The sequence below is a fragment of the Amblyomma mixtum genome, chromosome 1 (assembly GCF_055824585.1).
Source record: "Amblyomma mixtum isolate Tamu chromosome 1, ASM5582458v1, whole genome shotgun sequence".
NCBI lineage: Eukaryota > Metazoa > Arthropoda > Arachnida > Ixodida > Ixodidae > Amblyomma > Amblyomma mixtum.
In genome coordinates, this window is record NC_143012.1 from 316737731 (window position 1) to 316764546 (window position 26816).

At 46.1% G+C, this 26816-nt stretch overlaps 2 protein-coding genes across 2 annotated transcripts; one reads left to right on the forward strand and one right to left on the reverse strand.

Annotated features, from left to right (window-relative positions):
• Positions 1-392: 392 nt before the first annotated feature.
• Ubc4 (ubiquitin conjugating enzyme 4) lies at positions 393-13424 on the reverse strand. The gene is made up of 6 exons (XM_089567065.1): positions 13256-13424; positions 10804-10956; positions 9607-9689; positions 6321-6484; positions 5843-5907; positions 393-1172 (listed from the first exon to the last, which is right to left on the reverse strand). Exons 1-6 carry the CDS (start codon positions 13316-13318, stop codon positions 1101-1103), a joined length of 600 nt encoding a protein of 199 aa, XP_089423191.1. The 5' UTR covers positions 13319-13424; the 3' UTR covers positions 393-1100.
• Positions 13425-14189: 765 nt separating this feature from the next.
• On the forward strand, positions 14190-26434 carry LOC149372567 (uncharacterized). The gene is made up of 9 exons (XM_089582220.1): positions 14190-14246; positions 14827-14897; positions 17586-17686; positions 18944-18982; positions 21583-21606; positions 21699-21731; positions 23149-23436; positions 23516-23575; positions 26100-26434. Exons 1-9 carry the CDS (start codon positions 14190-14192, stop codon positions 26192-26194), a joined length of 768 nt encoding a protein of 255 aa, XP_089438346.1. The 3' UTR covers positions 26195-26434.
• Positions 26435-26816: the final 382 nt, after the last annotated feature.

A 26816-nucleotide genomic window follows, 5' to 3' on the forward strand; every position in this document is an offset into this window, starting at 1 on the left:
TTTGGCGCTAACTTTAAACGCAGCTCGACCGCCGAACTCTGAGGGACGCGGAATTTACGCACGTAAAACCGGTATTTTTTTTTTTTTCATCGGCGCAAGGGCACCGGCTATCGAAACAGCCTTGTTCTCCAGCTTTAATGAGGCGAAATAAGGAGCGCCCGTAGGGCACACATTCCATTCCGCGTTTGAGCCCGTTTCCTCACACTTAAGTCACAGAGGAGGAAAAACAGCTCGGTGCGACATTAGCACAGTGTTTAAACTGGTTTAACGTTTATTGGGCAACTGCCTGAGAACGAGCAGTGAATTTGATGTTTATTGAGCAACTGCCTAAGAATAAGCAGCGAAATTGGCAGCATACCCAACTGCCAGGAAGCAAGAAGACACTGTAAAGGTAATCCTTTAAAAGCACACCTTTAATGCTCATCATTCACAACGACAAAAGAAACAGGGCAAAAAAGGGGCATCTTCAAAGTTTCTCAATAGAAAAATAGAACTTCTGCAGCACTCTTAGGCAAACATGCAGTTTCCAATAAGGGAATGAAAATGCTTTATCGAGGCCACACAAAGACAGCCTGGATTGCAGGCAATTTTTGCAAGCACAATTTCTTACAGTAACTTCTAGGGTGTGTCTTATCGCAATGCATCACAAATTTGCCACTCACAAATCAAATCAGCACATGTATAGCCACGATTCAGTCCAAGCCACAAAAACAAGAACAGGTTACGCAGGCAGTTTCCAGGAATGGAATCCCATTATCATGTCTATTTAAGCACAATATTACAGTGCTCCACTGCAGACTTAGTGCAAACTTTACCGGGAACTATAATTGTACAATAACTGCGAAATTCGCCAAAGGCACACCTCTCTGTTTGGATCAAAGGTAGACTGGCATTCCTTTCACAATGTGTAGTTGGATCCCCTAAAGACATGAGGAGCAAGTGACGTTGAGTGAAAAGTGCAATCTGTCACAAGAGCCGACGCCCTCATCAGAAGCACCAAAGGAAGAGAGAGCGAGAGAGAGAAAAAGATGGGAAGAAATATAGACTGAATTGAAGAACAGTCCCGGTTATGTTTCTTTTCTTCTTTCTTTCATCCTGCCTTAGCTGAAGATGGCTTCTGTGGCTTTCTCAAGGTCCCACGAGTATGATGACAGCGCAACACGTGCACGGTGCTGCAAGAGAAAGCAGGAAAAAAAAAAGTAAGTTACACAAGGCAACCATTCTTCACAAAGAATGCATCACGTCAACTCTCAGCAAGCATGTTTCCGCAACATAAAAACGTGCGAAGCAGGAGCCTCAGAAATAATAAACTTGCTTCCAGCCAGTAAGCACTTGCACTAGAGACCTGTGCCCTGCGCTTCTTGGTTCCGGGTGCCCCTCCAGGCAAAGTAAAAATTCAGCTTTCTTTCTGGAGGTTTCATTCCAGTGAGGCGACGATCAGTCACGAGCAAAAGCTTATAAAAGTGGTGCCAAAATGTATGCCAGTGCCATCCGATGGAGCTTGTCTGGTGTTGAGACGAGCTGCGAGATGACACATTATTTGTGTCTGTTGGTACCCGACAATTCAATAACAGGGATTCAACAGCCCCTGCCACTTCTTTCCCAGTGCATGCACTAACGGTGATGCAGAGGGTGCACTGAGCAGCATGATGTCGAATGGTAGATGAATGCGCACCTGGTGCCCCTTCAAAGTCATGCTCTACAGCAGAATGCCGCCGTTACCAGTTACCAGAAAGAGAAGAAATTGCCACAGTGTTTGACATGAGCAAAGCTGCAACTTCCCTGGGAAACTACATCAAAGACTCACCTGAAGCCTGTCTGTCGCTATGAACAGATTTACAGTGCCATATCATAAGGGCTGCCATTTTTGACCACATGATCACGCCGCCATTACGCGCCTCGTCGCGACAGCTGCTGCGTCTGATGGTTCGATTCCGATAGGCAGTGTTTCGGCTGATGCGATTGTAAAGGAGTGGGAAGACGACACTGTGGTTTGTCCAAAGCTTCGAAGGACATGTGAGAACCCTAATATGATCACTTTAGGCGTGAAAAAATGATCGAGCTTTATGTCGCGGAGAGCTGCTGAGCTCTCCGCCAGTTCGAGCCAACAGGTGGATCGCCTTAATGCTTGTCTTTGCATCTGCTGAAGGCTTTGCTTAATGTTTTTTATTGTTTTATCTAAAACGGCAAGGTTAAATGCCCCTGCGGCAGCGCAGGTCATTGTCGTAATGTGTACATGCACGCAGACACCACTCTAAAATGTTCGCATGCACATCGTACGCATTTGTTTACAACCTGTTCATGGTTCTTGGGATACCTAAAATATTTCTACTGGTTTGTTAAACACAGAAAGGCGACAAAAATAGACACACAAATGTTAACTAATCATGTAAGCAGTGGCATTCATCAAGCAGTCTTCACAAGATGAAGTGCAATCGTTTCTAAGGATTCCGCAATATAATTGTCATAACGCGCGTATGGCAACGCGTTCACACTACACGAAGTTCACAATTATGTCAGCCTCACATATAAGATTGTGGGACGCTCCATGCTCGATATGCGGACATAAATATGCTCGAGGTCTTATTCGTTGTAAGTAATCAGCTTCACTGTGAGCTGGAGACACTTTCAGTGACTGTCTCACATGGACCGCGAGGAAGTGACAACCAAGCATCACAGCAGCCGTAACGCAAATGCTTTATTCCGATTATGGTCCACGAAAACCGCGCTACTTAGAGCGAAGTTCAAGAGTAGCACCAAGATGGCGTGTAACGGTAAGCGTTGTCCGCTCACTCAGCTGTGCACTGCACAATATACGGTAGTGCTATGTAGGAGCGTAAGTAGTCTTTTTTTCGTCCCTAATTCGGCCTCAGGCGCTCCTTTTACGAATGGCCGCACACCTTAACTTACGAACAATGGGATCTCAGCACAATGCACAGCAAATGAAAGCACGAAGTGACGGTTTCAGTGGCGGAACAGCTTGTTCATGCGGCTATTTTGTGCACTTACCCTCGCAGATTTTCCAAGATCAAAAACTTTCTATATTGGCTACCTAGCGCTGGCTAACGCGTTTGTTGCATTTTCCAGTTCGGAAAGGGTGCATGGCAAGCGGGCGCGAACAGGGGCAGAACATCCTTCTGCAGTTTGATTCCGTGAAGCTTGCAAATGATCACATCCCGCACCTTTAACTCTCTGTTGCAATTCTTGCAATCCACAACGCAGGTGCCCTCAAGGCAGACTTTGGAAGATCGGAACGGCCGTGTCGCTGTATGCGGTTGCAAAAGGTCCGAGTGGTGAGGACATGAATTGTGCCCTGTTTACCCGGCATGCTCACACTGGCAGTTGCTTTCCCGGACGAACAGTTGCGTGCACGCCAGAATCCAAAACAACCGAAATGTTTGCTGTTTGGTTCGCCGCTATTCAGCCAGACTGCACACGGGGCGCCGTTTTATCGACTCTTATCTCCTTTGTCTCCCACTGCTGGCTTCACAAGTGTATCGTTGTGCATTTATTGCTTTGAGCAGAGCAAGCACCGTCATGCCGGCCCACAGGGAACTAGATAATGTGGGATGGGGCGGGAAGGCGTATGCGTCTTATATTTAGAATCACCTTTTCTCTTGGCCAGTGAGGGGTGCGAGATAGGGGGGTCTATGTATAGGCGACAATATACAGTATATATTGCGCGTTATGACCTCTGAAGAGTTTTTTGGAACTTGTTTTGAAAATTTTTGCATAATCTGCGCACCCGCTTTTTGAAGCTTTAATTTAAAGAAAAAAAGTGCACAAATTAAGTGAGTCAATAGGTATTCTGGGAGGTCACATTTTGGCATAAAAACTGCTGAATATTTTTTACCTTAACTAACCGTCAGTCTATCTCCCCTGCTTTCGGCAATATTTCTGGAAAAGAGCTTGACCTACATTGCAACCAATTCGGCACTGTAAACGACTTTGGGCAAAAGGAGCATTAAGGGGCCTATCTATAAACCTCTGTTTCGAGAAATTTAGTACTCATGAAATATTCTGACACTGTGGTTTTACATGAACTTGCGAAATATCGAGCATGTGAAAAATAGGTTGTTTACAGTATTAGCTGTGCTAACCTCTATAACTTACTGTAACAACCAGCTTATAAGAAGTTCTTCTCCATATTTTAGCATGTCAAGTTTCCAACTCGCATTAAATATGTGAATCCAAACAATTATCAGCATTAATCCACAATTCGATTTCATTATAATTCAGCGCTACCACTATTGGGCTTCCAGAGAAAGGAGGCACTATCTAGCAGTATTGTCTGTAAAATTGATTGGTTTTTGAGGAAAGAAAAGGGCGCAGTATCTGTCTCACATATTTCATTTCATTTATTGGTTTTGTTTGGCCAGTACAGAGACTGCAAACAAGGGAGAGCAAGCTAAAGGCGCCTAGTAGCGCCTGACAGAGGCCTGCCCTCCCCATGTAAAAAAAACAAAAAAACAAAGTGGCACTTGGCAATGGTACAAAGTTTCCATAAGTAACAGAAACTAGAAAAGCAGCGGATACATTGACAACGAAACAGAGATCAGGCATGCATAGAGCTAAGCACAACAAAACTAAGATCAAAACATATCATATCTCATCATATGATATCGGATCATATCTCAGTGGATACCTGAACCGTCCCATAAGGGAACGGAGGAAGGTGGGAGTGAAAGAAGAGAGAGAGAAAGAAGTGCCGTGGTGGAGGTCTCCCGAATAATTCCGACCACCTGGGAATCTTTAACGTGCACTGACATTGAACAGTACACCGGTGCCTTTTACATTCCGCCTCCATAAAAACGCGGCCGCTGCAGTCGGGTTCAAACCCAGGTACTCCGGCTCGGTGGACGAACGCCTTAACCACTGAGCCATAGTGGCAGGTTTGTCCGTTTGCTGTTTCGATTTTGATGTCCTTTCACCGCGCTGCCCTTGCGAAGCCCAGGCTTTTGCAAGCACGACGATCACTCCTAACACTGTCGGGACCATGCAAGTACCCTGATGCTTCTAAAAAGAAAGTACTAAATGGAGCTTCCACAAAGCATCGGCAGCACGTCAAACACTGCAACATGAACTGGATGAGGTAGGAAAAGCTTGCAGTTACTGCTGCCAGAAGCATGGAACAGGCCTCTTAAACCACGCTCTGCAGTTGATTCATGGATGCTTGGGCCAGCATTCCCGTGGACTTCATCAGTCATGTTTTCAAGAAATGCGGGATATTGAATGCACTCGATGGCACCCAAGACGAGTTTCTATAAAACGATATCTCTGACAGAAGACTCTCTGAAGACAGCACACCCGAAAGTGACAATAAAGTGCGAAATGCAGTTAAAACAAATGCTTCCAGTGAGTTTTCCTCCCTCCCATTACACAAGGATGAGAACATTTTTTCCCATTACTGCTATCCCCAAATTATGCGTCTCATTATATGTGGGTCCACATTATACGAGAGTTTTTAATGCACTTTTTCAAGCCCAAGCTGAAGTAAATTCCCTGCCAAAAGCTGAACACATTTATACAACCTGACAACAAGTGCACAAATTTTTAGACCTGTGCCATAAACAGCCCTGCAGTCATAAATAGAACGGACAAGCTGATCTTAACTTGACAAAAAGAAAGATGTTTCTTGCATAATTCTGGCTTTATCAGACACTTCATTCCTCCACTGTGTTGCTGAGTGACCTGTGCTTTATTTACTCAGTTGTATCCACATAGACCCTGCTCTGCAACCTTCAAAACTGCCCATACTACAGTAACAGTAATATAATTGCCTCAGTTTGCACTGCTCCATAGGAGAGCAAACAAACACAGCGAGCACAGATGAAAAACCAACCTCTTCAACTCCCATGTCCAGGAGCCTCTTGATCTTCGCGTCGAAGTCGGGGAAGTGCTTTGGACCTGAAAAAATCAAAACAGTGTCCAAGGAGCACTTGGGTTAGTTACACATTCTATGCTCCTCATGCGCATGCAATCACATGGCTAGCTGATTGACGCATGAAAGAAGGCATTATCATATGTACACCACAAAAGAATCACAAGAACATCTTGGCTTCACAACTTCACATCAGTTTTTGGTTTATGATTTAGGTTTATGTGGGTTTAAAGTCCCAAAACGACTCAGGCTATGAGAGGCACAGCAGTGAAGGGCTACAGAAATTGACCGCCTGGTTTCGACCACTACTAACTTCTTTGGCTCATTCCTCAATAAGCCCCTCACTTATCTGAATTAACCTCTATTCAAAAGAACATGAACAAGAGCATGGACAGAATCATGGAACGCTTGAAAAAGTGTGTCCAGTAGCTGTGTGTACCTCCAGCGTAGACCTGAGCCCAGTGTTGAGCCGTGAGCTTGAACATCTCAGGGTTCTCCTTGAACTGGCGGGCCACTACAGCATCCTGGGGATCGTCTGGCTCCGCCGCAGCCAGCAGCGCTTGCAGAGACAACAGCACGGTCCGCAGAGTCATCGCCGCTGCCCTGAAGCAAAAGAATGAGGCAAAGAAGGAATCACTGCACTCAGTGCTCCTGCAAGGCCAGGTTCATATGCCACATCTGTGGAGTAAACATGCGAAAAAAGCCCCCGGCCTCCTAATACAAAGGAAAGCAGAAGAGAACAGTTCAGTCGCTGAAATGAGAGAGTTTTCTGCTAAGTTATTTCTGAGTCAAATTTACTAGGATAAGAATATTTCCTTTTTTGGGGTCGTCAATTGTTTGCTATGCCTGGTTTCCAAGAGGGTTTAGCATGCCCCCATGTCCTATACAAACCTCCAGACAGATAAAGCACTATAGCAGGCATCGCTCCAAGCTCCTGCCATATCAACAATTCCATTGTTCAAAAAGTCAATGGCCATCGAGTTTTTCAAGGGCAACTCACACGCACTGCTGCGGCAATGGTATATTTTGATGTTCACCCAGAAAAGTGCATGCACTTGCGGTGCTGGCCACAGCAAAGCAGCTAAATTACACCATCAAAAGCCCTTGTAGCGATGCACTAAATAAACCAAGGGGCATATAATGAAGTAATTGCTGTTTTGATTGAAATTTATCCAGAAAACAGCTATTAAAATTTCCACAGTTCTGCACAGTCCACACAGAGGGTTCGTGGGCAGCATGCAATTTCGCTTGGCTTGCTTCAGAAGTATTTTTTTCTTTTAAAGTGAAAGCTCTCACAGGGAGCCTTTCTGGAGCGGAGCTTCTGCGTAGGTAGTCTGCAGTCAAGTGACTGGATGCTAACAAAAACATGACCGATAATGCCAAAGTAGCAGATTCACGGTCATATGACCATGCACCCGTTGTGATTGTTGTAGTAGCCCAGGCTGCACTATAGTGCGCTACACAGACTATACTGTAGGTCTTGAGCATTATCAAAAGACAGCCAACAGCACGGCGATAGCTTCCACTGAGTTTAGTGTGCTAAGAAGTAGAGCATGAACATTTGGCAATTTTTTTGCCACTGAAGTTGCCAAAATAAGTGACGATGTCTGTTCTACCCGCAGAAGCTATCACTGCGGTCTTGGTGCAGTTCTTCAGCACCTCTATTGCAGAGCACTGAAAGCAGGTGAAAGGAGCAGAACACAGTGCTCAACAAAACTGGCACTGATCTGCTTACATCTGATTATCTGTCAAGCTATCATTATTAGTACAAAATAAAAATCAGTTTGCTGACATCATCTGCTGACAAATCTGCTGACATTATTTGCTGACAAATCAGTTTGCTGAAATTAACATTGCTTACAATTCGTAATTCAAGGCACAAAAAAAAAATTTAGTTTTTTACTCCCCTCCCTATGTGCTGCTCAGGAGCTGAATTGTAAACACGACAACTGTCCAAAGGCGGACAGCAAAATAACCATGACTGCAGTGAGAGCCATGCTGCAAAAATTATTTCAAGCTGTTAGCAGCTCTTTTAAGTATTCCACTGGCTGCCTCATTTTGGAAAAAATGCCAAAAGTTAGAGGATGCAAGAAGGAAAGCAAATGTAATTTGTGCTCGTGAAGAGTGGAAAAGTAGGGTTTAGCACTGTCTGCAAATAGAAGTACACTAAAAAGACAAAGATAAAGAAGTTTGTGGGAAAACGGTGGCCGCAGCTGTACTTTTACATCGGGTTCATAGGACCAGCAGGTATGCATAGCAGAAAAATGAAGCCGCAGGTCAAGAAATCTAAGAGTTATCTTCCACATTTTCGGATTTCGAAGCGAGTGAATGCATGCATTGGTGAAACAAGGAATGTACTTCAGGAGCTGCAGTTTCGAAAGCTTGGTTGCTGCATTTTAGGACAGAATAGTCATCTACAAATCGAAAGATTTTCACAACACACGTGCCATGAATTCTGTTGGGCAGCAATATGTCATGGTGGGCGGGAAACAGTTAGCTGAGAAGAGGTGCTGTACAAGAGCCCATACACACACCTTCTTTCTGAATATAGGCCTGGGCGTTCCATCTAACATTGATCATTACAGACTAAAGTGTACTTTTTTCAATACCACTGAATATGGCAAGAAATTCTCCAACTACGAGGTTTTCTGGGACTTGTGCTTTGCAAGCACATGTATTTTTATGCACTGATTACACACCTTGCTTCAACAGGCTATGTACAGGGTGCGGTCCATACCATAAATTTTTTTTTCAGCAGAAATTTAGCACAGCAAATTTACACAGAGTGCAGAATGTATACAGGCATTACACAGTTTGAAAATAGGATAAAGTATGCTTGTCATAAGCAAAGAAGTAATCACTAAAAGGGGACGGTGCTTTCAACAGCATCCCCATTAAAATTAAAATTTGTTTGCTCTTAAGTAATCTGAAGTGCACAAAATTTCAGTACGACATCTGAAGAACATTTTTTTTTTTACACATTTTTCTCTTCTGCACCTTTTTGAAAGCCTGCAGACTTGACAAAACGTGGAAGGTGACTGGTTCAACATTCACTACATTTCTAAATGCATGCTATATGTGATATATTCTTGGTTCTTTTTCCACAACACAACACAAATATTATTCATTTACAAAGCAGTTGGCCAAGACATGTCTAAACTGTAAACAAGACATCACACCACAGATCTGCCATCCACCCATAAAAATTAAAAACCAAGATCGTCATTGCATATAGTGGAGACGTCCCAGTGCAACAGAACAAACAGGGTCAAAATAGACAAGACAGTTGCGAATAAATCTGCTCCACAACATGAGCATTTAGTTAGAAAATCAGTAAGAAGAAAAAAGACGGATTTTTCGAGCATTTCTCTAGCATGCGGGGCCACTGTGGTTCACAAAATTTCTTTAAATACAGCCCAGTGGATTTAAGCAATAAAACTTTGGGAGAGCATAGAAAATGAGGCATAAAAGCGGATGCAATAATTTTCAAAGAAACAATCTTTTGGCCATTTTTCAAGATTTTAAAACCATGTCACCCCTTAACTGAATGCTCAAACTTTGTTCCCTTGCATACTGGACGTACACATGCATAAAAATACTATAGACGGACCCTTCAAGAGTTAGGACGCAAAAAATACTAGTCCCTTACAAACAGACTGCATTATGTATTCATCCTGCAGAAGTACAGAAGGGACTGGCAACACCAAAAGTGACATAGGCCTCACCATTGGTCCTTCAGAATGTCCAGGCAAATAGCACCCGTCACTGAGCTGATGTTTGGGTGCCAAATCTTTGTGATGAAGCGGACCTACATCAGACCGACAGAGAGAAAACAGAGGACCTGCTTCACCAAAGACTCATGCCAGTCGCAAACTCAAGTATATTTGTTTAAAGCCACCTCATGGCAGGTTGCAGCCAGACGATTTCATTCATCACCGCTGACCTCAATGAGATATAACCAACCATAAAGCTACTTGAAATACAGTCTTGGGCACTCTGGAAGCACCAAAGCTAAACTGTACCTGATGCAACAAGCAACACTATTAAGATATTTACACAATGTATAAGGCCGCCGCGGTGGCTCAGTGGTTATGGTGCCCGGCTGCTGACCCGAAAGACGTGGGTTCGATCCCGGCCGCGGCGATTGAATTTCTTTGGAGGAGAAATTCTAGAGGCCCGTGTACTGTGCGATGTCAGTGCACGTTAAAGAACCCCAGGTGGTCGAAATTTCCGGAGCCCTCCACTACGACGTCTCTCATAGCCTTAGCCGCTTTGGGACGTTAAACCCCATAAACCAACCTTACACAATGTATAAGCTGTTGCCTGACAGGTATAAGTTGTTTGGTTTGGTTTCATTGGGGTTTAACATTCCAAAGCGGCTCAGGCTATGAGGGACGCCGTAGTGAAGGGCTCCGGAAATTTCGACCTCCTGGGGTTCAACATGCACTGACATCGCACACTACACGGGCCTCTAGAATTTTGTCCCCATGGAATTTCAACTGTCGCGCCCGGAATCGAACCCGCGTCTTTTGGGTCAGCAGCCGAGCGCCATAACCACTGAGCCACCGCGGCGGCCATTCAACAGTTGAAGTATGGCCAGTTCTGCGCACTTCGCGCTTGAAATTGCCAATCTTTTAATTCATTCAGACATACAAAAAGAATGCGACAACTGCTCCACATGCAGAAATAAGTGTGTCCAATATTTTTACATAGCTAAAGTAACTTCACAAGTCATATTTTCATGCCCTTCGGCCTGCTAACATGTAAGAGAAAGTGCCATATTGGCACCAAAATGTCCGCTCTCTCATGAGACAGGATTAATTGGAGAGACATGAGAGAGGCCTTTGCCCTGCAGAAGGCATAGTCAGGCTGATGATGATGTCTCATTGCTTCACACCAACATGCTGCTATGGCCAGCTAACCTTCGGTGGGTTGAATGGGTACGTCTCAGGCACATGGATCTCTAGGACGAAAGTGCCTCCTTCATAGGGCGTATCTGGCGGGCCGGCTATCTCGCCACGCAGCTCTGTGTAGTTGTCATTCACCAGCTCTACTTTGATGGCACACTTGGCAACCTGCAAAGCACAAAATTAACCAGGGGTGTCCACATAGTTGTGCAGAGCACCAAGCCACAAGCCAAGAGCAAGAGAAAAAATCTACAAAAACAATAACACTATTAAAATTTCTATAGGTACAGGTAGGTGTAAAAAATTTTTTGCAATGTTGACAGATCATTTATGAATGAACACTAACAGTGACTTGTCTAACGACCTGAACAACACAATAAATACTGCATAAAAATGCTAGGAAGCTAAAAGACTGAACAAAGAGATGTGAAATGAAAGCACACAAAAAATGAATTATGTGTAAATTATCATCACTTACACATACAGCTGTGCGTCAGAGTAATCAGAGTACTTGACAATAAAGGATAGACAAAGGTCAAGTATTTGACACATATCATACAAGAGTAGCTTCAGTTATTATTATTGTAAAAAATGAAATAAATGAGAGCTTGCAATATTGCACACCAAAATCTAGAAAGGTGCATGATGGCCTCCTGCAGCAAAAATAAACTTGAAACATTGGAAAAGAATGTAATGCCTGCCCGCAAGCTGCGTTGTGTATGACAGCTGCAACACACTTACGACACCCATGAGGTGGAGAAAATCCTGCCACACAGACTGCAACACTTCTCTGATTAAATTCAGTGCAATGTGATACATCCAGATCAGCCGTAGACTAGCAGGCAGCATTAAAAACCACAACTTCAAATTCGGAATTGTCCTTGCATTTGCGTTCTCTGCGATAATGGCTTCTGGCATGGGCAGAACATTGCAAATACATGCAACAGCAAGCAACAGACGCAGTTGATACTAAGTGAGAATTTTTCAGGCCGCTTCACTAAACCACAATCGAATCCCAGCACCAAAGCTAAGATTTGCTGCCATCCACGCAAGTTAATGGGAACTCACGGTAGGTATATTGCGAAGGAAGTCTTCTGAATGCTGTATTAGGTCTCCACTCTACACAGTCAAAAATGCTATTCACAGCCAGTGTTTTTAAGTGCTCGGTCGGTCACTATACGTAGCAAAGCAAGCTTTTATAACTTAAATGCATAACCATCAGGTGCCCTCTTTTTTTTAAAAGTCATACTGGTTAAACTGATCAATTCAGCAAGTCATGCTGGCAAGTTGATAGACTTCAAGAGCAATGATATTGACAGGCCCAGTGGCAACAACGGCAGCAAAAGACACATGACAAGGTTTTGCACCCTCAGTGCCTTGAAGCACTTAGCGCATTTCAGTGAACATTAATCATCGCCACTTTGTTCACTGACGGTGCAAACTCAAGGGACGAACCATAACTACAATTGAAAACTGCAAGTTGGCGCTGATTCATCACTGAAACGGCGCGAACTATGGGGCCTGCGCAAACAAATTGCCTGTTCAGTTCGGCGTCCTTGATGCTGTTTGTAATTTACAGCGGGGCACTGCCCTGCATCGAGAAGAGACGGGCTATCCGCAACGTCGTTTGCCCATTCACCGGGCACATTTGGCAACTTCTGGTCAAGCTCAACGACAATCGAGAGGAGCTGTCGCGTTAGCGCGCTTGCAGATAGATGTTCTAGAGGTAAAGAGCAAATGAAGACATTCGTAGAAACGTTTCGGCACCAAAAAATGTGCCGCCCGCGCGCACAGGTGCTTCGGCCGATGACTGGGAACGCGACCTTGGGGTTTGGGCAAGCTGGCTTCTCCGCGGCTACCGCACGGCAAACTCACGTGCGGGAACCAGAACATGCCTTCAGAGCGCGCCGCGCAGGCCGTCTCGCAATACCTCATCGAGCCAGTTCCGACACTCCTTCGGCTGAAATTAAGCGAGGCGTGTCAGCAGGGCAGCAACGGTAATTAGCTCCGAACGACCAAGGGCCGCGAATACAAAGGAATACGAGCTTCCTCAATGCGCTACGGGAGATATTTCGCAGCTCGGAACACCTCCAGAACGGGGGTGGCCCGGCGCCTCGTGGTTTCTAGTGAATGACATGGCAAAAAAAATTCACGCCTACCACAACCGCAGCGCGGAGGTTTGCGCCGAACAGGCTAATATGAGCGCTCACAGGTAGAAATTGCGCCTTCTCCACGCAACGCGCCAAGGCAAAAAATTTAACAGAACCTCGAAGCCTATCGACGCCTCGAGAACGAAGCCTACAGCACAGTTATATCTGGGCAATGAGCAACACCGTCCGCGATATATCACGATACCCGCCCGGCAAATACTGAGGGAATACCGGAGTACAACGTTCAGATAAAAAATGCCAAGAGCTTCGAAAATGCATCCACGACGCTCGGCACCGATCGCCGGGCGGCTGCTCACCTCTTCGCTTTTGACGACTTCCTTAAATTCCCTTTTTATTCTCTGCACGGCGATGTTAGCCATCGTATCGTAGAATCCATATATGTTTTATGTCAGAGCTGAAAACTTCAAAGGTATGAAGCAACTCAGCTGGATCGGCTGGGTTGACGGCCTTCGCCGACGGCCATCAGAAATACCAGAGACGGAGAGAGACGGATATCCCAGATATATCATACAACACATAGAGTAAATACATCTATACAAAAACCAATTAATAAGAATTTAAATAAATATTTAACTAACAACAAATTAGGGATGCACATATTACTTTAAGACAACTTTATTGCAATATATTTTCTGTGTTTTGTCACGTGCACCGAAATTATGCTGTTTCACATTTTTAGCACTACCAGTTTTGGTTCCGGTCAGCTTTGGTATCTGATTAGCGAGCGTGGACAGCGCCAAAGAATGATCATTTCTGTTTATTTATTTTTGTCATGAATATATAACATGCACAAACACAAATAAATATTTGCAAAGCGATAACCTTTGTGATTCATCTCTTTTTCGGTACCAACTACTACCAAACCCAAAGACCTGAGGGCTTGGAGAACTTGCAGGGAAGATAAAATTAGACTTCAAAGCGATTCTGGTTAATTCCCACTCTCGTCCCTTAATTTACAAGCTTACATGGATATTTTACAGAACACTAAAAGTAATTTAGTGCAATACAATATCACGCGCGAACTCGTTTCACTGCCCAGGATCGCAAGCGACTGTAACTACAAAAACAAAATCTGAAAATTGGGAAGAGGCGAGTTTCTCTTTCGGTAGGAATGTTTTAGTTACAGTGAAAGCCCGACCGTGCGCTTTGCCCGCCAAAATCAAGAAACGAGTTATTCACATGACAACAAACGCTGTAGAGGGAAAGAGGAGAAAAAAGTACAAATAGGAAATGAGCAGGAGCCCTGCTGCGACTGTCTGGGAAGACGATTTGGAAATGTCTGATCCAGTAAGACTGCTTCGCGTTTCGGCTCTCTGTTCTGCTCAGCTCTCTGCAGACTCTTCCAAGGCACAATGTGTACAGGAAACGTATACGCAGCAGGACATCAAGGCTGCGCATTAATTCCGGCCTTCCAATGATGAGTAAAAATAATTCGGTTTAGTTTCTGCAGAGAGCGGTGTGGGTGCTGATTTGGCTCTTCGTTTTTCGGTTACGTTGTCCTATTTCGTCGGTTCCTCGAATCTTTACTAACGTCCAGTTACCGCCGTGAGTGGAATGCAGGAAACGCGTATTCGTTCTTATGCACGATGTTTTTTTCTTTCTAACGGTAATCTGCTATCGCCACAGCTTAACCGAATGGTTGAGCGTGCGTGTTAGAGCTGCAAATTCACCCATTTTTCGAAAACAGAAGACCTGTGAATCACAAATGTGCTTAAAAGCACGTTAAACACCCGAGTGACATATATTAGTCATACGCGTACTTTCAGAATTAGCATTTCGTGAACGCATCACGTGACTTATAGCACTTCCGTTTGTGCACTTCACGCATTGCCTGTTATGCACGCGCGTCGTCGCTGCTTGAACGCAGGCGCAAAACAACGGCGAGCTCCAGGGATACGGCACCCAGCAGGGAGTCATCCTCACCAACAACGCAGCCAGGTGAGCTCCATCGTCTTCAACGACTGATTTTACAACCTTCATGTGGCACTGGAGTTCCGAACGACAAAAGATGCGCGGGAAGTCCCAGTGCCTTCTTTGAATGGTATAATCATCATCATCAGCCTGACTATGCCCACTGCAGGACAAAGTCCTCTCCCATATCTCTACAATTAACCCTGCCTTATGCTAGCCACGGCCACCTTATCCCCACAAACTCCTTAATCTCAACCGCACACCTAACTTTCTGTCACCCCCTGCTGCACTTACTTTTCTGGAAACCAGTCGGTTACCCTTAAATCTGTTATGTCTTCGCATTGGATGCCTTGCTAAAGCCCATTTATTCTTCTTGATTTCGACTAGGGTGTCCTACCCGCGTTTTTTCCCTCACTCACTCTACTCTTAACATTGTATCTACCATTTTCCTCTCTACAGCTCGCTGTGTTGTCCTCAATTTAAGCTTAAGCGTTTTCGTTAGCTCCCACGTTTCTGCTCCACAGGTGAGTATCGGTATGATACAGCTGAATTTACGGGGACTTAACGGGTGTGGAGGGTTTTGTGTCAGACAGGCCGTCCTTACGACGATAGTTTGGAAAGTTTGAGAGATGGTCCTGCAAGCAGCAAGCGCCTACAAGCACCTCATAGTCGCCTTCTGTAAAAGGAACGCGGAAGACGACCGATGAGATTCTTTTCTCTTTCCTTGATATGTTATAAAAAAGAGCTCCGTAGGTTTTTGCTTGCTTTTTGCCACACATTTAGATCTTCGGTCATTGTCCTTTCAAAAAATTGGCCTTGCTCTTCTTGTGTGTCATTGTTGCTGACAGAAATATGTATAAATACGTTGCAATAGCTTTTCCGAAATAAAGTTGAAAGTTCAGCGCCTCTGTCCGCGTTGTCCTTCTTCCTTGTCCGTAGTCCTTTTTTGGGCTGGTTCCTGCCCAACAACAAGTTTCGATGGGATTAAGCCTTGTTAATTCGACCCCCGTTAATATAGAAAGCTCGTTTATTCGGAGCCCGAATTTCATGGTGCGGTGTTACCCGCGTTCCTCTGACATGCTCCTAACGGCTGGCGTGACTGCGTTTGGGAAGTCGCGTAGCCGAAAATTAGCGCGGTCGCATAGTTTCGGTTTCGCATTTTAGAGCTTCGTTTTTTTCGAGTTTCGTTCCAAACCGCTGCGGCAGCAGTCCGGCCGCGTTCTAGCCAGCCAGCTGAGAGCAGTTTTACGCAGTTATGGACGCTGATCGGTGAGTCGCTGGTCTATTCATTTTCTCACCAGAAGGCACCTAAGTATTCCACTGCCGACGCATATGTTTCCCTTGCTTCCGTCCCCGTGGTTGTTCCGCTCTCCTAGTGGACCGAAACTGCGTGTTCGTCACGCGCTGCTCGCAGTTTCGTGCTCCAGCATAAAATAATATCGGCCCTGAAGAGGCGCTATAGGCGTCGCGGCATAAGGCCAGGGAAAACCTTATTACACGTGATAGCCTATCAAAAATACCACAGAATTTATCAGTTGCTCGACAGAAATTCCTGCAATCGCAAGAACATATGTCTTCACAACCGCTGTTTCTGTTGCGCGACAAACACTTCTGCCGTCCCGACAGAAATATTTCGCACTTCCGTCACAAATACTGACAACTTGGTTCCACAATACGGCGCGATCCAATGGCATGCATACTACGACGCAGTATCTGTTTGCGTGTGACAGTGCGACAAGCTCTGAGGAAAAGTGTTGCACTAATTACAGCCTCTGGTTTTCTTAGAATGGGTCTTTACGCCCTCCTATCTGTATATTTTTAGTCCTAATTAGAGAAAGTTTGCGGGGATAATGCGGCCGCAGGGGCACAAGACAGCGTTCACTAAAGCTAAGTGGGAGAGAACTTTGTCCTGCAGTGGACATGCTCTTTAAACACGAAAGGAGTAGAAAGTGAGTAAGCTGACCTCTAGCGCACTTCCTTTAAGGGGAAGGGTATGCTGCCCAAGCCGTGGGTAGATTTCCGTCAATAAAAATACGGGACACTTACGGTTCGCAACGGAAACAAATTCCCTCCTCAAAACTTGCGAAGTGCCAGTAGCTACGAAGATTTTAAATGAGGTTACAATCTCCACTATTGGCTAACCTTCGGTGCCGCAGGACCTCCAGTGCCGCATTTTAAAGCTTCATTCTATTCCTACCAGCATCAAGTTACTATTCTTTGCAGTGGGAATACACCACCGTTGCCAAGAGTAAGCACTCCGTATCTTTAATGATCAAAATCTACTCCGGAACTTGGGCAGCAGACCCTGTCCCTAAAAGGGAGTGCGCTAACTCCCATATAGGCTTATTCGTGTTTAGGGTGTAGCTAGGCTGACGATGATGACATTTTAGATCGTCACAGACATGAGTAGACCAACTGTGCAATAAACATGAGCAGTGCAGAGACTTGAACAGTGAACCTGTGACCGGCGCTCTTTGGCCGTGATTGCCCTTGCATACGCACTCAAAATATCTAACATCGAGCAACTTTGCGCAAACCTCAAGCAGGATATATAATATATTTAGAGGGGCCACGATTTATCTGCAACCTCTCCACATCGCCTAGTGAGGAAATCGCTCCCTAGATAGAGTGTACTATACGTCGCATCATCGTCGCCATCATCACCTGGCCCCAGTGCCCAGCATTTGTGTGCATGATGTTTCTTCCCTGCCACAGCCACGAGTCCCCCTGGAAGACATTCCTGTGTGCCACCAGTGCCTTCGTTGCCTTCACCATCGCCACCGCCGTCATACTGTTCTACTTCAGAAGGACGCCTGGTGCGTACGACGGTCACACGTCTGCATGACTATATCACCTTTCGGGTTCTGGGAATTTCTGCGGAGTTTCAGGGAATGTTGTATATAAGAACCAATATTGCCTCAGTTCTTTTAATTGACAGTTTCCCAGCTGCTACAGGGGAAAAAACCCTAAGCATAGGCATCTGGGGGTCTAATTGAGGGAATTTTCAGTTGCGGCTTGGAACATCACTGCGAAGATCCTCACGTGTATGGACAGGGTAAGGACTAAAAGAAAGCGCAAACAGACGCACTAAAGCGAGACGCACCCCCAGAGGTGCTCGGGCTGTTCGTCTTTAGACGTGGCCTGTCTGCGTCTCCCCCGTAAAGCGGGTCCGCGCAGTTGATACATACAGGGCACCCAATACAGCGTGACTTGAGAATCTTGGAAATCGGCACATGCTGCAAGAATGAAACCTGCATATTATAAACTCAGCCTCCCCCCCCCCCCCCCCCCTTCTTTCTTTTTCACCCTTTGATGTTTTGTAATGAAATTAGCTAGACAAATTCTCCTCGAATTGATCAGTAACCCGTATGGCTTTACACTGCCAGGTTAATCATCTTACAGAACTTGTCTATCTTCCTGAGGAATACTCCTTAGATCATGCACTATGGCAGCAAAAGTTTACGGGACGCGTGTTCTTATACAAGAATTTATTGTAGCTCTTCCTTCCGATCCGGTCTCGTACCGTTACAAGCGGATAGAGAATTAGCGCACGTCCCCTCATTCCGTGACACATTTCAGGCTACCGGATTATGTGACTGTGCAGAAGTAACTTTTTTTTCCCCCACACTTGCGTCCCGTAAAGTCCCGTATACTGCGGGCCCTCCGTCTAGAATTTTTGCCCTACGTTCCATGTGACAAAGCATGAGAAGCAATTCTGTCTCGCAGGTTCTCAGATATACATGAAGGGAGGAGATGGGAGGGGGGGGGGGGGGGTTGCAGTATTACGATGTTTCAACGACTGCGTGAACCGTGGAGGTAGCCTTTATCATATACGGCGAGGTAGCCTTTATCTTTTGCGCGCTATATCGGAACAGACAGGACGCATCTGCATCACGCCACTACGGCTGCCATGAAGTGATATGGGCGTCTCTCGGCGAAGAAGTTGCGAAATGCGACCGAGTACAGCGCCCGTGACGCCGTTTGCATGTATTGGCAGAAACATAAAATTTCACTGAAAATATCTGCGACGAAGAGGGTAACCGTTTTCTTTTCTGTTCTTGTCTTTTACACAGCGGTGCGCTCCCTCGTAAAATTTGGCACTTCCGCGCCAGGTGAGTATGCATGGTCGGCATATAATATCGTAACCTACCCAGGAATTCTGGACAAAAGCATTTTTGAGCGGGAAACCACTTATGAATGCATTTTTTTTTTCATATACGCGACGGCAGTCTTGTATTTATTTTTTTCTATTCACGTTTTTGCTATCGTCACAAGCGTTCCCCAGTGGTTTTCTATGACAGTCTTAATCGATGCGATCCGATGGAAACACTTTAAAAGATTTTGCTACATATCAGAATAATGGACCATTACCTTCAATATTTTCGTAAGAGTGTCTTAAAATTTTTGCCCGAGAAAGCTGTACATATGAGCGCTGGTTGGCCAGAGCCTTGTAGAGGCGCGCTTATGATTATGCTACTGCATGGCGAAGACGGAACTTCGTATGCTGCTGAGCAGCAGTATGGCGTCAACCAGATTACAATATTGTGAAACGGTATGCAGCACGACGCGGTAATTGAGTACCGCGCTTGAGTATAGCGCGTTGGGAGGCATGCAAGCAAAGAAAGAAAGAGTGAGTGGTTGTGAACAAAGGAGAGGAAAGGAAGAAAAAAGGAGAGGAAAGGAAAGAAAATGGCGCACTAACTGTCTCATATCTCAGTGGACCCCTCAATCGCGCATTGAGGGAAGAGATGAAGGTGGGAGTGAAAGAAGAGAGAGAGAAAGAGGGCCGTAGTGGAGGACTCCTGATTAATTTAGACCACTCGGAGTTCTTTGCGTGCAATGACAATGAACAGTACACGGGCGTCTTTTTGTGTCGCGCTGCCATGAAAATACGTCGCCACGGCCAGGATTCGATCCTGCGACCTATCAGGCTCAGCGGCAGGTTGAAAACAGTCCTCTGAGTACGCTTCTAGGAGAGAGAGAGGGAAAATGGAGAAAGAAATGCGCCGAGGTTCACCTGAAAAAGCTTCTGGTTTGCTAGCCTACACGGGCGAAACGGGATAAAGGGTTTAGAAAGGAGGAGAAGATGTCAGTTAAGTTGAGGTCCTGTCCTGTTACACAAACAGATACATCATGCCCCGCTTCAAGAAGCCTGGGCACCGCACAAGTATTCAATTTTAGTACGATGCGAAAACAACATGCGATCATATTTTCATATTCTAGTCAAATTCAAGGTAAATGACGTCTTCTGTGTGTTAATGTGCTAATGAAGCTTAGTTGAGTGTGGCACTGTATTGGCCTTATATTTATGTTACCTTTATGTTCTTTCTTGGTGTAGTCATTCTGATCAGTCATTTTTGAACGCTGTTGTGCTTTTCACCTTGATTTGTGCCAAAGCCCTTGTTAATATACCAAGTGGATTGATATTATGTAGAAAAAAAGAAAACTTGGGAGCCTTCTTAGCCACATTCTTAAAGAAAATGCGATAGCCTTGCGGTTGCCAGCATTAGTGCATCTACAATGATTGCCTAATGTTCTGGACACTTTCCCGCCAAAACTCCGGCTGGAACCGGTTCCGCTGCTCTTAAATGGTATGCATGAATCGTCACCTCCTTGAATGTTCCAGTACCAGCTTCCACTGAATTATCATATGGAATTACACTAATCCCATAAACTAATTCACATTAATCCACCCACTAATTCACCTTAATCCATTATCTGCAGTGGGCCTGCTTATAAAATTTCGGGGGTATTTCAGAATTTTGGGGGCTGGGCCAACATCCAAATTTTGGAGTTCCACCTGCTACTTTCAGTGGGCAAGTTGCTCACAATCCGGCGGCCAGGTTGACACCTGCAACGGTCGGCAGGTTGTGATGACGTCACAAAGTGACGTGACCCCCCTTTCGACCAAAGGATGGCCCTTCAGGGCAGATTGTGATGACGTCACACGGTCACGTGACCTCTCTCGACCATTCAAGGAATTTCGTTACGGAGAAACCAGAAACTCCATGACGACAAGTAAGACATGATGGCGCTAGTCGGTTCATGGTTAGAGCAAAACAGAACTGCGCGAAGACGACGGGACAAAAGAAGGCACGAATACACACACGCAAAGCGCAGACTTGGCGAACATGTACCCAGGAAGGGCCCGGTGCGCCGAAGAGCCTCTGGATTTCGGGCGGCACAATCTTTCGCTTCAGCCCAAGACTCTTGACTGGCACGTTGACAGTGCGATGAGGTTAACATAGGTGGTTGCCGCTTGTCCCTTGTTCATAGGAAGAGTGGTAGAGCCCAGAGTAGAAGAAATGTATTGAAGTAAGACATGATGTTGGGCTAGGTTCATGGTTAGAGCAAAACAGAACTGCGCGAAGACGACGGTGCGCTTTGTGTGAGTGTATTCGTGCCTTCTTTTGTCCCGTCGTCTTCGCGCAGTTCTGTTTTGCTCTAACCATGACGACAACCTATGATATCATATTCACAAATGAATAAATAAAGATCCTCATAAAAAATTCCGCATTGGTGAGCCGCAATGGTGAGACTGCCGCTCTTTTAGTGTGCATGTGATGTAGCAGTCTGCGCCCAAGGATTGTGCAGTCATGGCAGGACTGCTGCTCCTTAATACCGCAAGCTCTTGAATACTCATGCGATGGCGTGTCACTTAAACGGTGCTATAACTGTCGTCGTGGCGATGCCGCGTCTTTCTCTTGCGCAGAGTACACAGATGAAAACTACGCCGGTAAGCGGACGCCTCTCCCCAAAGCACGCGGAAGCCACGTACGTTAGCGGCGAGCAACTCGCTTGACTGACTTCTGTCCCCAACTCTTGCAGTCAGCCCCATAACGATGCCCTACGAGAAGCAGCGTAAGTGTTTCTCTGCACGTGACCCCACGGCTGCCTGGCCTTCGGCAATCCCGATGAATTCATCCATCCAACTGACGGATGAATTCTTTCCCTCTCTCCCTTCTCCGCTATTCATTCCACCAGTCACCGATGGCTGATATGTGAACATCCTGTGCTGTGTCATCATCAACATAATCTAGGTCATGTCCGTTGCAGGACGAAGTCCTGTCCCATGACATGGACGCGTTTTGCAAACGGTCCGCCAAAGACTAACACCAGTGGCGCAAGATGGAATTTGACAGTCTGTGCAGAAATGTAAACTATACACGCGCAGTATGAGACTTCTCGCTGCGTAACATCTGGTAGCAAACGTAGTTTGCGGTAGGGATGTAAAGTTTCAAGAAATTTTGAATGCTAGGAAAAAAAAAAATTTTTTTTCCGGGATTTCTTCAGAAAAATGTAAAAGGGCACTTCATTAGGAACGTTTACTTCGTAACCCAGAAATAGGTAAAGAATTACATTTTTAAATTATGAAAAAGATGCTGCAAAGTCTTTTCAAGAAAAGATAGTGGCGTACTGCATAGATTACAATCAACGCAAAGCATTCCATCAGTGTGACCCGTCACTGCCTGGTAGGTTGATGCTTGCTAGTGCGCTTTTTCCTACGTTGAGATTCGAGTGCACGTGCTAAAGTTTTTGCACACGCTCTTCCGCAAGCCTGCTGCGCAGCTTTGCATGTACATTACCGAATTGCGACAAGTTTCTTTCACACGACCCTGACGACAGGGGGATCTGGTGTTCCCGACATGCGACTGACGTTAACGGTTGGTTGCTACAAAGACCTTGCCGCCAAGTGGAAAGTTCAGAATGCTTTGCACACTCCCAAACAGATCATTTAGACCAACTTTTACACTGTGTAGGGAGGTGAGACTGTGCAGACAAGTCCGTTTGAAAGTTTTGCCGGTTTTCTTTTTCCTTTTTCTGGGTCATGAAAGAAACCCGAAAAAACGTTTTTTTTTTTTTTTTCTCCAATTTCTTTGAGGCTTCTTTCAGGCGCTCACACCGCTAGTCTACGGTTTAGGCCGGAGAAGCGTTTGCCCCTTTTGTAGCCCGGTACAAGTGGGCGTTATTATTATTATTTAATAATAATGAAATAAAATGGAAATAAAAGTCATTGCTAACCGCAGCATCTGCCATCCAAACCTGAAGCACCTGAGCTGCTGGGCTTTACCGCACTGCGCGGTTGTATGATGGCGAAACGAATTACCGATCCCAACGGTTTGGTCCAAGACCCTTTTCCCAACCATTTCACCCCAGAAAAGCCGAGAACCAGGCCGGGGGAAATCTTGTACCCATTAGAAAGCATGTGGGTACGCGGCGGCACTGGGGATCAAACCCAGCACCTCCCGAAAGCGAGGCGGATGACGCACAAACGCAGGCATGAGCCTGCGCATGGCGTGCGTGGAGGACGGCGACTGCCAGGAGGAGGCGAACCTGGTGTGCGGATCGGAGGACGGCTTCGACCGCGTCTGCCTCTGCGACAGCGGCTTCGTCGAGGAAGGGGGCGCGTGCGCCGAGAGTCCCAGCCAGCCGGGCGAGCCGTGCGACGGGCGGCTGCAGTGCGCCAAGCGCTCAAACATGGTCTGCGACCAGCTGCTGCGGCCGCCCCGCTGCGACTGCATGGGCGGCACGCTGTGGCAGGAGAACAAGTGCGTCGCCCTCTTCGGTGAGTGCCTCCTCTGCGGCGACCCTTTTGCGCCGCGTAAGCTTGACAGTCGCTGCGAGAACCTGCGTGTGCTCTGCAGAACTGACGGGCTATCAAGAGCACGATGAACCAGGGCAAGAACAACCACAGAATACGACCGGTAAGCACGCTCGCTGCACAATGTATACCGCGTGAAGTCGCAAGCCAAATGAAAGAGCGTACAGTCTTTGTCAAAACTAACCAGGCTCCGTGGTTTGCTTCTCATTCGTATAAGAGAGCCCTCACGGCTTCCTTAAAGATAAAAAAGTTCTTTGAAGGTGAGAACAGGGGTTCTTCTTTCCATACCAGAGATTTAGACCTTGCGGTATGGCATAATAGCTTTAATATACGACTGAGAAGAAAAACGTGCAGCCTGGTTACTTTTGACAAAGACTACCTGTATAACACCACTAGACGGACCTGGAGCCCCAGAATCACAGACCCTAAGATCAAACCTCAGGATTTCATTTTTTTTTTAATGATTGCTGTGAACTTTCTCCGTGGCTGATAACATCGGGGTTGGAGCCTAAAATTCCAGCCTTTTTCTGCTGGCCGAAAAGTACGGGTGGAATCAAGCAACAACGGAAGTGAGGACAGGAGTGTGGGCGCTCTCGAGGACGAGCCATCAATGGTCACTTGATTCACGTGGGCCTGGTAGAGGGCTGACCTAGGGGGGATGATGGGCGGTGGTGGGAGGAATACAGCTGCCGCTGTCACCTCTTCACTGTGACGTTGGGCGACCATTCTGGGAGTTCTTACTTTGCAAAACAACGTGTGGGCGAACTCCCGGGTAGAGTGCCGCTACCGTGAGAAAAGCGTCTGAAAAGCTGTCCTTCCCGCATTTAAACTATGCCTGCGGTAAAGCTTAACCCAATGTGTTCAGTGGGAATTTTCGCGGGCTGGTGGGCGGGAGCAGCGAGCAATGAAGTCCCTAAAAGGGGCTTTAGCGGGCCTGGCGGAACAGAGAAAATCACGTGACACGTGAGCCGTTAAGTGACGTGTATTGATTGGCGTTCCTGTCAGCGCTTCACAGACACACGGTTTCCGAATGACACGCGGAATGGCCGAATTCGTTGTGCCACGGCGCCGAACGTGATCGCACTTCCGAAATTGTAAAAACTGATATGACTATTACTAACGACCAGATACAAATCTCACTAAAACCAAACGCTTATTTACAATAATTAAAAATATTTATTTGAATTCAGTTCCGCCGCCACTGGCATTACTCTGCCGCAAGAGCCAACTTATACCTAAAAAAGCCTATCGAAAAATTACTCCCGCGTCCGTGAGCGCCCCCTATGTTTGTAAACACGGTGTTGGTCTACAGATGTAGTTTCTGCACGCTGCATTTCATTGGCATACACTAGAAACAGGTGCATCAAGTTAGTGCTAGAGCTGCTGTTGTTCGTTGGCCAGCTACAAACCTCTGATTGAGAAACTATGCGCCTATCTGTAACGCTGTAATAGCAAAAAAGTTTTCTTAGTTAGCCAGCTTACTATAGCTAACATGATTCACCTGTTTTCTGGGGATCCGCCAACACCGGTATTACAATGCCACAGAAGCCACCTCTGCCTCAAAAAGCCTATATTTAAATAGTCTCGTTCACCTTCGCTGAAACAGCCTGCCCGTATGCGTAGCTCCTGCAATGTTTTAAATGCAACAAAAGTTTGGTTTGGTTTCTTTATCATCACCATCAGCCTGACTACGCCCTCTTCAGGGCAAAGGCCTCTCCCATGTCTCTCCAATTAACACTGTCATTTGCCAGTTGCGGCCACTGTATCCCCGCAAACAACTTCTTAATCTCATCCACCCACCTAACTTTCTGCCACCCCCTGATACGCTTTCCTTCTCTTCGCATTACGTACATGCCCTGCCCAAGCCCAAAGCGACTCAGTCTTTGAAGTACGCCGTATAATGGAGGGCTCCGGATAATTTCAGCCACCTGTGTTTACCGTGCACTGATATCGCACAGTACACAGGCCTCTATCATTTCGCATCCATGGAAATGCGACCGCTCCGGCGGTTAACAAATTTTTTTTTAATAACAAGAATTTTAGTCCAGGTTTCGACGGAAACCCGTCGGCGAGAGAAGTTCATATTCTGCATGTGAAAGTACAAGCAGTCGCCAAAGTCACTGAAAAAAAAAATATAAAATTATTTTAAAAAATAAGCCACCTACAGCGGTGTCGAAAGGTAAATGTTTTTAAGTTAAATTTTTCCAAGCTTTTTTTCCTTCAGTGACACAGGCGAGTGCTTGTTTCTTGACATGCAGATGGGTGCTTTTGTTTCTTTCCGTGATGGATAACCCCAGGTGTCAGTGAAGCGCCATAGTGGCCAGGTGATGTTGTTCTTTTTTTTTTTTTTTTTGAACTTGCATTCTACTTCCAGTCTTGGAAAGCTAGCAGATGAACGACCAAGAACCAGTTAGGTTTTGAGCAATTAGAGGCATTCAGTAGAGCGGCACATGTAATTTAACAATTTTTAGGACTTCAATATGATCAGCGTGTCGCTTATTCGAGCATGCTGAGCTTTTCACGGCATGCGTGAAGACCTCAGCGACTCTCTATGACTCTCATTTCGTTTCCTAGCCGAAGCATTCTCGCAACTTTCTTTCTTTCTTCGGCGTTTCACCACTCGACAGATGACAGCGAAGTGGCACCGCGGCTGGGAGTCCAGCTCAACGATTCATCGACGCTGCAACCAGAAAGCACGCCGCAACGCCAGGGGCGTGCTTGAACACGGCTTGACAGCAGTGGCGCCACACGGAATTGCTGCAACGGGACTGCCTTCCAATTGAGGAGCTCTGACTGCTAGCACATAGCTATAAGCCGCGTTTGCGAGCTCCCTTTTCCAGCACTATTTGTTTTAGATAAATGCCGCATCTTCAGATGTCCCAGCTTTTTGTTTCGCGTTCCACATACTGACCTTACGTGCGCAACCCGCTGCGAACTCTGCATCCACGTTATGATAATGACGTCACCAATCGGGGATCAGGTGGTCATTTTCTGGCCATTGAGCTCATTTCGCCTACGGCCGGTCATTTTCTGGCCAATGAGCATTGCTCATTTCGCCTAAGGCCAGTCATTTTCTGGCCAATGAGCATTGCTCATTTCACCTACGGCCAATGGGAAAGTGCAGATCGTGGTTACGTGGTCTAGGTATGTATGCTAAAGCATAATCACTATTATTATCTTGAGGCATGCGAGGTGCACATTTGGGGGCGTGTAGTGTTTCAAGACCAAGCAGGGGAAAACATTCTGGCCTGAATTACTGAGTAATTTAATGAAACGCGACTATACCGGTTGCTTCAGCAAAGGTGAATGGCGTCATGTGACCTCCTCTCTGGGCTGGAGCAGCG

What these genes read in the sequence shown, in the direction of transcription:
- Ubc4 (XM_089567065.1), bottom strand. Translation starts at nt 13,318, where the DNA reads ATGGCTAACATCGCCGTGCAGAGAATAAAAAGGGAATTTAAGGAAGTC. An exon ending in AAGTCGTCAAAAGCGAAGAG is followed by an intron (nt 10,957 to 13,255) that starts GTGAGCAGCCGC and finishes TGTGCTTTGCAG; the next exon opens with GTTGCCAAGTGTGCCATCAA. An exon ending in GGCTCAGGTCTACGCTGGAG is followed by an intron (nt 5,908 to 6,320) that starts GTACACACAGCT and finishes TGATTTTTTCAG; the next exon opens with GTCCAAAGCACTTCCCCGAC.
- LOC149372567 (XM_089582220.1), top strand. Translation starts at nt 14,190, where the DNA reads ATGAGCAGGAGCCCTGCTGCGACTGTCTGGGAAGACGATTTGGAAATG. An exon ending in ATTTGGCACTTCCGCGCCAG is followed by an intron (nt 18,983 to 21,582) that starts GTGAGTATGCAT and finishes TCTCTTGCGCAG; the next exon opens with AGTACACAGATGAAAACTAC. An exon ending in GATGCCCTACGAGAAGCAGC is followed by an intron (nt 21,732 to 23,148) that starts GTAAGTGTTTCT and finishes GCACAAACGCAG; the next exon opens with GCATGAGCCTGCGCATGGCG.